Raw genomic sequence first — 12194 nt, forward strand, 5'->3', positions numbered from 1 at the left:
AAAATTAGAAAAGAAATGCGGATCAACTTTTTCGGCTCCAAAAAGTTGTCTAAGAGACTTAAGACCTTTTATAAATAAGATATGATCATTTGTGTTAATAATTAATAATAATTTTTTCATTCTTCTTCCAAACAAATTTTTATAGACATATGTTGAAGAATTAAATAATTTTTTTCTCAGTATAATATCTTAATTGGTGGTATAAATCACAATTAATTAAGTATGAATTAGCAAACTATTAAGGAAATGGTTCATCATTCATGAATCGGTGTTTGTGTTACAAGAGTATTGTTTCTCTAAAATAGTAATAGTAATTGTAAGGCTGGCTTGGCTTGGCTATAATCAACTGGTGAGAAATATGTATAGTACCATGACGATCATGAATGACACACACGAAATGTTGTGTTGAGACAAAGTTTGTGATTGTTTGACAGTTTGACCCCACTCAACTTGCTTCAGACGCACACAACACAGGTCACGAGTGTAAGTGTAATGGTCCCTTCCCTTCCTCATAGACAGATAGACACGCACTTTACTCTTTCTTTCTTTCTCTCTTCCGTTAGTTACTCTAATCTAATCTTGTACGTAGTAATTCCCAAAAAGTCTCGAATCTACCGTCGCTCACCCACCATGGACTCAACTTCCTTTGATCTCCCTCCACCACCACCACCTCCACCCACCACAGTTCCCTTCACCCTTGAACAACCCAACTTCACTCACCACCACGTGGCACCCCATCCTCCTTACGCTGAGATGATATACAAAGCAATTGAAGCACTGAAAGAGAAAGATGGATCAAGCAAAAGAGCAATAGGAAAGTACATAGAACATGTCTACAAACAAGTTCTACCAGCAGAACACAGCACCTTGTTAACACAACATCTCAACCACTTGAAATCTGCTGGTCTACTAATCATGTTCAAAAAATCATACAAACTACCTTCCTCACTCCCTCCACCTCCCACTCTCAATAGATCTGACCACTCTGAAGCTCATCTCCCTTTCACTCCTTTAACCCAAAGAGGTCGTGGTCGTCCTCCTAAGCCCAAGCCCAACCCCATACCAAATGCCCAGCCCGTTTTCGTTTCTCTCGACCCTCCTCCTCCTACAACTGCTGTGGTGTCTGTTAAAAGAGGGCGTGGACGTCCTCCCGGGACTTTCAGATCTAACTCGATAAAGAGGCCCAAATCTGTGTTCAATGGGCTCAAACGACGTCCTGGTCGTCCGCCTAAAACCCAATCGCAGTCGCAACCAACAACTGTCATACCTTTTGCTGCTGCTCCTGTTCCCTTTCCTTCTGTTGTTCCAGAAGATGAAGCCAATGTATCTGTTAGATCTACTAGGCCCAGAGGCCGCCCCAAGAAGTATGTAGATGCGGTGGTTCCAGCGACAAGGCGGGGTCGTCCTAAGAAGCTTGCCGTGGTGGGCAGGCCCATAAATCCCTCCGGAAGGCCAATTGGCCGCCCAAAGGTGATCCTAATGTTGAGTTTTTATTGTTTCCTTCATCTATTTATGTGTGTTTTACTACTTAATTTGACTTGGCTTATTTTGGTCTAGTATGAGATTAGGGGTATTTAATTACTGTAAGTCCCTAAATGATTTGATTAATTATTTAATGTTAGTGTATTTAAGCTTATCCACATTGACTTTTGCAACTATATTGGAAACACATTTATCTTGAAAACGAAGGCATGTGTGTTTGTGTGATAAACAACAAAGCAGATGGATAAAATTGTTTTAAAAAAAAAAAAATCTGTTTCATTTTGTACTACTAGTAGTAATTAAGCAAGTAGAGAGGGTAAAAAAATAATTTGCATGTAGTATTATTTCGCATCAATGAATAAGCAAATAATAAGATCAATTTGTTGGCTTTGGAACATATATTTGGACAAATGTAAACATTCTCGTGCTATGTGGATTGTGCGTTTTTGTTAAAGAGAGATATTTTAACATACTTTGGTTTCCCTTTATAAATTAAAGATTTTTTCTTATTTAATTATTCCATTCTTTCAATTTCTATAAAATAGGGAGCAAAAGGTAAAAAGTTTGTCAATGAAGATCTAAGAAGGAAGCTTGAACACTTTGTAAGTTGAATTTTTCTTTCATTTGATTGCTCGTTATCTTTCAAATTAAACAAATGATATATCTCATGCCTCTATTGTTTGCTCACTTTGCAGCAATCAAAGGTTAAGGAATCTCTTGACGTGCTTAAGCCTCTCTTTGATCATCAAAGTCCAGCCACTGCAGTTGCAGCAATCCAAGAGTTAGAAATGCTGGCAAGTTTGGACCTTAAAGCACCATTAAGAGATGAAACACTTCAGCCACAGCAATTTCCGGAATCACAACCGCTGCAACAAGAGCTGCCATCTCAGCAACTGCATTCCCAGCCAGTGTCACAGTCGCTGCCATCTCAGCAACTCCATCCTCAACAAGTGTCACATGCACTGCCATCTCAGCAACTCCATCCCCAACCAGTGCCACCGGCGCTGCCATCTCAGCAACTGCATCCCCAGCAAGTGCCACAGGCACAGAATTATGAACAGCAATATCTCCAGATGCCATTGCAGCAACAGGTGCAGCAGCTGTTTCAACCACATACTTTAGCCCCAAGCTAGGAAGATTTACATGGGCCTCAATTTGGCGAAGAACCCACTTGTAAAAGATATGTAAAGCTAGTAGTAGGAGGTAGGAAGTAGGGGAACTGATTTTCCGAGAATCTAATGACTGTGTTCCTTTGAATTTGTTTTATGCTACTTTAGATTAATTGACCCCTGTAATAATATTTAGAGACCAGTGTACTGCTGATTCTGTTGTTATTCTACTTGTATTAATTTAGAACAATGCTTTTATTGGCAATTTTATTCTTAATCAACTAGTAGTTTTTTTTAAACTTCTGTGTTTGATCCTTCATGTGCACCGTGGAAAAGTTATTTTAATGATGTATCCAATGTTATGGGTAGTAGTTTCATAATACAATAGGTAACTGCGTCACTGCACCCAATCTGTTTCAAAAATACAGTTTGGCACAATTTCTATGGCATTCGATTTCATATCAAGTGATATTCCTTACAACGAGTCAAAGAGTATTATTATTATTTTTTTAAAAAGCATGGCAACATGAACATGGTATATAAGGGCAATGGAAATTTTTTAAAAAAAAAAGTGAAGTAAATTACTAGTACGTCATAGACATTTATAATGGACCCATTTCCAATTGATCTATTCTGCATTACATCACCATATAAAAGATCTATTGTTTGTTCCCCTTAAAAAAAATTAAAAAAAAAAAAACTATTGTTCATACAAGTTTGCATCACCACAGAAAATCAAACAGAAAGATTAAGGGCCCTATTTACTTCTCATATTTCATGTTTCCATTTTCACTTCAATTAATCAATAAGAGGATATAGATTCAATATTTTTATCACCATTTTCTTTAATAATTTTTGAAAACATTGTTCCTAAAAATGCATTCTTGCTATGTTTTCTTTCATATTCTCTCTATCACAATTGTTTATTACACGAGTCTTCGATCTCATTTTTAGCAATTTAAAATCATATAGTTTAAAAATTTAAAATTGAAAATGTTTCAAGGTAATCGGGACCTAAACAAGTAGCAAAAAGATAAGCATATGCTTTCTAACTAAGTTGGAAAGAAAAAAGGTAGCAATGTATATGTTTTATGACTTAATATTTAATAACTTAAATGGCCAATGTGTTAAGAAAATATAAAAGACTAATTTGTATATTAAACTAAGATGAATGATCGAGATATAATTTTTGCCTAGATTGTAAATCATAATATTTTTTAAGAATCAATTGTATATCATAACTTCCCTCGAAAAATTGTATATCATAACTAACATAGATTCTTTTGGTGAATTTAACCTCGCATGTTACACGAGTTCTCAATACCATTAAAAGTGTAGAATATGGTGGCATGTATGATACACATCATAAGTTTTTCGACATTGTGATCTCAACCATTATTCTTGGGATGTATTAGTCAAGTGATCCATCACGTTGTATAGAAAATTGCTACCTCACTGAATCAATTTTTCTTGTATCTTTTATTCACCGGTTGACACACAACACAAACTGTTAGGGTTTGCTACTAGTTTTTCATTGTCGATGACAGGGTTTCACTTTTGAGTGTCATACATCAAAAATAACTTTTGGATGGAAAGACACGTAAGTGTCGTTGAAAGTTTAAACAAAAATTTCCAACTGTCGTTGGAGGAGCGGTGATTAACTGTCATTGAGGGTATTTTCAAGGTGTAAGAGAGCAATTTTAGTTGTGAAAAGAGTTATTCTATAGGCTCAAATATGTGATCAGTCTCTGCACTTTCATCAGTTTTTGGTATTAGTCCCTGCACTTTTTTTTGTTTGGCTTAAGTCCTTGCACTTTGTAAAAAAATTGGATCTGGTCCCTACCGTTAGCCAACTGTTAAAAAAAAAGGAAAAAGGTAACGGAGCTTTTTCAACAAAAAAAAAATATTAATTAATTCTAGGAAAAAAATCCTCTTCAACATGAGCTTCCTGGAAACGTACCAATATCATATCCTTCTTCGACAACAAGGTCACTCACACATCCATCTATCACCTACTCCCTTCTTACACGTAACACAAAATTAATGATGCAAGAACTTAGATCTCCATCTTCCAACTCCATCTCTGCTCCTAAGCTTTAAAATCGATGCCGCCTTCATCAACTTTGTCATCTCTCAGCGCCATATTGATCTGTCATTCGATCTTCGATCAATTCTCCCACAACCCAAGCCAGTTATCAGAAATCTCGTCATTTTGTGTAACCAGTTATTGTTAGTGAGTCTACTAGAGGGATTGAGTGGGGAAAGATGAACCAAAAGTTGAGGCGTTTGAGTCCATTTTCCCGTGGAGGAATGCCTATATTTAAGCTGTTCTGTTTTGTTAATTTTCCTTAATCAAACTTCATGTGAACTACAACTGTATTTTGCTTTGCCTTTGGTTTATTAGGCTTTTATTGCTTGTTATTATTAGCATTAAAATGTAAACTAACATGGGAAAACTTATGAGCAGAAGAACATCAGATTGTGGAAGAAAGTTTCTCTGTTCCTTGTTATGATGTGTGCTTCATCAAATAATACAATTGAACTTGTCCTCTAGTCCATTCCTAATATCCAGCGGAAGATTGCTTGAATTTTGAAACAAAAAAAAAAACTATAAAACCACATTTATATAGTGCCATGTTACCCAATAATAGGATGACATGTGGCACTCTGTTACCTTTTCCTTTTTTTTAACGGTTGACTAACGGTAGGGATCAATTTCAATTTTTTTACAAAGTGCAAAGACTTAAACCAAACAAAAAAAAAATGCAAGGACCAATACCAAAAATTGATGAAAGTGCAAGGACTGATCACATATTTAAACCTATTGTATATTGATTGCTTCATCCCCGAGATACCATGGTACAACATTATTATCTTGTCCTGGACAACCTTTTCTTATTTTATGAAATTTACTTCAATCGCATGCTTCAGCCAACAAGCACACAATCAACTAGCTCACCTCAAGGTTAATCACTAAGAGTTCTCTACTAATTTGGCATGTCACCATATATTTAAGTTGTATTCCCTCTAGTCATTGTTATAAGAAAAAATTAACTTTTAAATTTATTGAATAATTAATGCATCTGCTATATATTATAGATTAGATACATTAGTTATCACTGCAAGAAATCCTTGCATTAGCAACAAGGATTTCCGATGGCCTATATCAATGAAAATTCAGACACGTGCAACGCTTGTAGGACATTACTCCTTTTGAATTTGCATTGAATGAATTGAACTAGTCAATTGTATTTGGATCGTTAAGGAAGATTAACTTGTATTCCATCTCTGAATTGAACTAAGCAATACTAGTCCCCCTACCCGTGCTATCGCACGGGCAGTTATAGTCTTGATTATAAAAAGTATAGCACCAAGCCAAGTATCATATAGTAAGAAATCAAAATACAGTATATTATGACAAATGCAAAAAAATTGGAATTTATGAATTGGTTCCTTGAATGCATAAGGCTATACATTATGAAACACCTCCTTGTATACGACATTGGTTGTGTTATCAATGCAATCTCCATTTTCGTCAGTTATGAGTATTTTCAAACCTTTCCTTGATGTCACCCTGGAGACTGCTACATATAATTGGCCGTGAGAGAACACAGATTGCTATAGGTATACGCCAACTTGTTTTAATGATTGACCTTGACTTTTGTTAATGGTCATTGCGAAACAAACAGTAATGGGAAATTGCCTACGTTGGAACTTGAACGGAATTCTAGTGTCTGAAGGTTGCAATGATAGTCTAGGCACAAACACCTTGCCCCCAATGTTGCTTCATGAAATCACCCTTCCTTCCAATACATATCTTCCCATTCTTGTAATTATTAATCGTGTTCCATTGCATAAGCCAACATTTATGTCTAAATTCCTCAGTGATATATTTTTCTTATAGTGAAAGGAAACAAATAATGTATATTATACTGCTATCATGACGTGTATTGCAAAACATACCATGATATTAAATTGTAACAACCAATGATTTAGTAACTAAATTAAGCAAGACATGCACTCATATTTGATGAAATAAGAAAATTACCTCACGGATGCCATCCAATTGTGAGTTTCGTTATCAGTATCATATATATACAATTGTGCAAACTGAGGTTGATCCCCTGGTTTAGGCAGCAAACTACCGATTTGGTGGTAATTTTCTCCATTCATTGTAAAAACTGTCGGTGCTCTGCCATTGTTTTTGGTCTTATCGATCTTTGCACCAATTGAAGTGAAGGCGAACATGCTGTTAAATGATCTAATGTTATCCAAAAAATATTTGCTCTTTCTATCATCTTTAAAGTACAACTCATGAAGGGATTGAGGTAGGCGGGCGAATGGTGCAATCTCTATCCTTCCTTGCATGCAGCACATAGAAAATTCTGGCGTTGACGTGCGCCTGTTTTTATTTGCCCTTTCTTCATACCACATTAATGCGTTGCAATCCTTACAAACATACCGCGGTTCCCCAACATCGAAATATTCTGAATAATCAAGGGAGATATGCGCAGCATTAATAGTTTGAGAGTGTGTCATCCAATCAATTTAAAAAAAAAAAAACTAACAATAATAAATTTGAGAGAATCGGCAAGTATTTTTGGAAATTTACCAACTATATCGGATTCAACCAATAATTTTGTTCTCTTGCGTCTTGTCCTTTTATTAGATGGCATGATGTTTTCCATCACCTCCATGCCTTCTGTGGCACGCAAATGATCATATTAACATAAAAAAGAGAAAACTATTCGCTCAAGAGAAATGCACGAACAACATATATTATTTTAACCTACCATAATCATTGTCAGGAACATCATACTGCTCGCTATTTTGTGCGCAATTAAACCAATCATGCGGGGGTTCAATCTCATCCACATCCGATTCATCCGATAGTGTTTCACTATCGCTTATATCAACGTCATCCCCTAAAGGAAAAAAATGAGAAATTCACAAAATTTAACAAAACAGGGAGACAATATCTTTTAAAAACAGGACATTAAAGGTTTTGTAATTTTTTTCATTATAGGTCTATACTTGACTACAATAATTCAGTACATGTGAGCACCTTCATTATCGTAAGTGTATTGATTGGAAGCTGTCGGCGGAACGTCTTCTGGGCATATGTTTTGAATTCTGAGACCACTACCTTGATTTCCCACATGCCTTAGACTATATTTTCCAGGACCAATTGGTTTGAGGCCTACTTTATCTAACGGTAAAGTTCCATTGTCTTTATGCGTTGATGGAGTGTCAGCTACATTGAACAACATTGATCAAGGACTGCGACACAACTTGCCACTTTTATAGTAATAAAAACTACTGTGCTACCTTCGTGTCGTTTAAAACTAAGAATCAAAATTACATACCGTTGGTTTTGCGCCTTTTAGCGGATTCCATTTCCGATCAACAATGATAAAAAACACAGCATGAGCCTATTATGACATGAGGAACCGTGTTTCACCCCCTATAAGTCACCTTTCTTGTTTCCTGAATATTTGAAAGGATAATGCGATTCACATACACATCAAGGAATAAAACAAAATATGAAAGAAAGTTGAGAAAATAGACTAACAAACATCATATAAATAAATATAAAGTAGAGTTTAAAAGTTTTTGTAACTTAAGCGAAAGATTAATTTTGAATGAACAATGATGTGATAAGAGGAATTAGGAACAGCTTTTTATATATTTTTTTTGAGTAAAAGAACATCTTTTTATATATTAGCATCATCTATGGAGTGCAAAATAATTTTTGAAAAAAGAAAAAGAAATATACAATAGCTTTAGTACTAATGAACTTCACTTAGAAAACCAGAAGTAATCTATATTTTGGAGGGCCAAAAATTTAAAAGAACAACATGATATTATATTCTCATGTATTATGTCGTTCTTTCAATTCTTTTGAAATATCAACTATATATTTAAATATAAACTTAACCATCTAAATTGTTCCCCTCTAAACAATTTACATAAAATATGTAGAGTTAAATTATAAAACAAATAAACAAATTGTCTCATAAACAATTGACTTTTTTTTTTTTTTTTGAATAGCTCATAAACAATTGACTGAACAGAATTAACATGAAAAGTCAAATATTTAGTGTTAAATTAGACATCACAGAAAGCTCAAAAGCAATATTTGGATCTGTCAACAATTCTAAACTTTACCTTTTCCAAAAAAAAAATTATCAAGGACTAAACAAAGTACAAAACTTTAGTTTTTCAAACCCACCGCCATCACAAAAATTACAGAAATCAAAATATCAACGAATTGCAAAAATACAAACGGAAGAACAAATTAGTAAACCTAAATTCAGAAAATATCAATATCTAAAATTAAAAAACACTGCAACCAATCAAAATTGAGCAAAAAAATGCGTAATTAAAAAAAAAAAAAGCACCTTATGAAAATTGAGGTTATTTCCAAATTCAGCAGCGAGTTCCTTAACTCTATGAACAACAACTTCAGAAGAATTATCAAGATTATCAACGATAACCGTTTTGAAACCGCCGAGTAAAAGCTGAAGAATTTTGGAGTTACGTTTTTTTTTAATGAGCACGTTGAATGAGAGGCATTTTGGCATATATAGAGTTTGATTAATGTATAGAATCAAACAAAGAATTTCGATTAATTAGTCTATAAGATTTTTAGTCTATAAGATTTTTATGTGGACATATATAATTACTATAGCATCTCAAAAACATCTTTAAATTTCAGCATATATAGAGTCAATGGTTAAAACAACTCTTGGGTATACATATTTATCATGCAATGAGAAGTTACATTTTTTCTATATATAATGTGAGAAATATGAATTAGTGCAGTTTTTAATGCTCCAACTCAAGAGGTTCATTTTATGACAGTTGAAAGGTGAATAGCCCCATCAGTTGAAAGGCAACAAACATGAAGTTGAAAGGTTCTTGAATTGTGCTTGCAATGCATTAAATATGGGAACACCAAAGAGTTGGCGCCAATAGGTCAAGAATTAGGGTTGGCAACATTTCTTAACATTGTTATTAGTATTAGAAATAAGTTTGATTATTATTGGACCAAAGGAAAAGATAGTTAGCACCGTTTGAAAAGTCTGGCCATTAAAAAAGAGAGAAAGACTACGGAACTTATGTAAAGAGTTCTAGCCATTAAAATCTATTTCTTATTAATTAAAACTCTCGTCTTTTTAAAAACTAAAAAACTAACATTGCGGAGGTGAGAAATAAATAATAGAATGGTTCGTGAATTTTCTCCTTAAAAATAATGAAATGGTTCGTGAATTTCGTCTACAATTCAACATTTTCCTATTAAAATAATTACTCCATCCGTCCTAAAATATAAGTAAAAAAAGATAAATTTTTATCCTATTTAATCTTGTTTTTTTAAAAACCATATTTTTTAAGATTTTTTTTGCTTATTCTCGTTAAATTAAATGCAAATTACATTCAATTTTCTTTCTCTTCCATTTTCTTCCTAATCAATAGTAAATGAAAATTGTTTTTACATCTTCCCAAGAAAACACAAAAAATTATGCTATAAATTCTTATGTTTTAGTTTTCTTAATAAGTGTGATTTGATTTTTTTTTGCTTATAATTTGGGACGGAGGGAGTACTTATTTGTTTAAATATAAAGATTTTAAATTATTGAAGGGTCCTCTTTAGTAATTTTTTTGGAGATGTTGAGTTGAAAATATTGATTATTTATCTCAGAATAACATTAAACAATTAAAATAAGTGAGGTCTATATGTTAGACTCACTTAAACATTTAGTGTGTGTTTGGTTCAGCTTTGAATATAATTGATTCTGACAGAATTGATTCTGATAGAATTGATTCTGACAGAATTGATTCTGAGAGAATTGATTTATGTTTGGATACAATTATGTAGAATTGATTAAACAAACTGATTTATGTTTGGATACAATTATGTAGAATTGCTTTTGAATGTATAATTACTAAAATAGACATAGCTAAAGGAGAATTGATAAAGAAGGAGAATTGATAAAGGGCAATAAAGGAAAATAATAGGTTGTAATAATAAAATATAATATTTACTGTTTATAATTGATTCTAGAAAAGCTAGAAGCTATGATTTGTAGCTTCATGGAGAATTGCTTTTGGAGGATAAAAGCAATTCTGAAAAGCCAAACCAAACACGTTGTTTTTGGCTATAATTGCTTTTGGCACTGTAGAGAATTGCTTTTGGCTGGGCAGAAGCTGGACCAAACAGGCCCAAAATGGATGTTGTATTATTATGGAAGGTCTAAAGTCTAAACAACCAAAATGTAAAGAGCACCGTAGTCATTGTGGATGGAGTAATGAAATTTTGACATCCATTTGATGACAACTTTATTGACAATTGTTTTTCTCATTTTTTATTGATCAAAAACAATGGAGAGAGAAAAAGGAAGAGATAGGATAACAACATCATGTAAGTATGAGAGAGAAAGTTGTCCAAAAGTTATCAAAAAGTGGTTGTCAAAATATCATTTATATTGTAGATGACATTAACAAAAACCTTTTTTAATTTAAACAAAGCATTTATGACATCAATGAAAAGGTTGGATTAAGGACAAGCAGCGCCGTCCGTTGCACAATGGAGTACTGGCCCACTAACTCTTCTGGCACCTTGACCTGACCTATTCCAATCCAAACCAGCAAATTCATTTATTATGCTATTTATTGCCTTTTTGTATTTAATATCGTATCATCATTTCTTCTTTTTTTTTTTTTTTTTTTCTAAACTCTTTAACAATTGTTTTAAGAGTAGTATTGTTTAATAAACTAGGCAAATGTTAACTTGTGCCTTCAAGGGCACATGTTAATGAACTCATTATAGAAATATATATATCAAAAGTCGTGTAGTCAACTTCTTAAAAGTTAGAATATTATGTTTTTCAATGAAAAATTACTCCTTTTAGGTTCCTTAACATGTGCCCTTAGGGCACAAGTTAACATGACCCAATAAACTAACAATTTTTTTTCTTCCGGAAAATATAAGTCGAACATATGTAAAAATCATAACCAAAATTTTAAATAACAATCGTGGTCAAGGTTGGGTTGCGTATAGGATTTTACTATTTCAGATGTTATTGATGTTGGTTACGGATTGCGGTTGTCGCAGTGTGAATTAATCACTATATTGCACAACTCTTAAAAATGATAGCAAAGTAAAAAACTTAAACTTGAGATAGAATGTAACAAAACAAAAAAAAAAAAACTAGAGATAGATTTGGAGTTTTAAATTAGATAAAGAGATAACATTATGTAAATTATGATCAAATATGTACTAAAAATATGATTTTCACCTATCTCTATTGAAGAAAAAAAAATATCTGAATTTTATGTCCATTGTCATGAACGACATTTTTTGCGAGCGTAACGGTGTTTCGTCGCAGCTGTAATGGCGTTTCGTCGTGATTTTTGTTCACGGTGTAAAAATGGTAATGTCGGCTACCTACCTTTTTGTCACGGCCTTTTCTTGGTAACATATCTTTTTTTAAAACTTGATCATAACTACACAATTTTCAATGTAAAAGTTACTACTTCATCCGTTTTAAAATGAGTGTTGTATAAAATTTTATACACAAATTAAGAAATGTAATAATGATG

The 12194-nt window shown here is 33.3% G+C and overlaps 1 protein-coding gene across 1 annotated transcript; it reads left to right on the forward strand.

Moving 5' to 3' along the window:
* The first annotated feature begins 511 nt into the window (after positions 1-511).
* LOC146934792 (uncharacterized) lies at positions 512-2856 on the forward strand. Its single transcript, XM_085706735.1, has 3 exons — positions 512-1470; positions 2028-2084; positions 2178-2856. The coding sequence occupies exons 1-3, from the start codon at positions 631-633 to the stop codon at positions 2613-2615; spliced, it is 1335 nt and encodes a 444-aa protein (XP_085562861.1). The 5' UTR covers positions 512-630; the 3' UTR covers positions 2616-2856.
* The last annotated feature ends 9338 nt before the right edge of the window (positions 2857-12194 follow it).

The sequence above is a fragment of the Medicago sativa genome, chromosome 4, assembly GCF_051527215.1.
Source record: "Medicago sativa cultivar Bolivia chromosome 4, Bolivia_mono, whole genome shotgun sequence".
NCBI classification, from domain to species: Eukaryota; Viridiplantae; Streptophyta; class Magnoliopsida; order Fabales; family Fabaceae; genus Medicago; species Medicago sativa.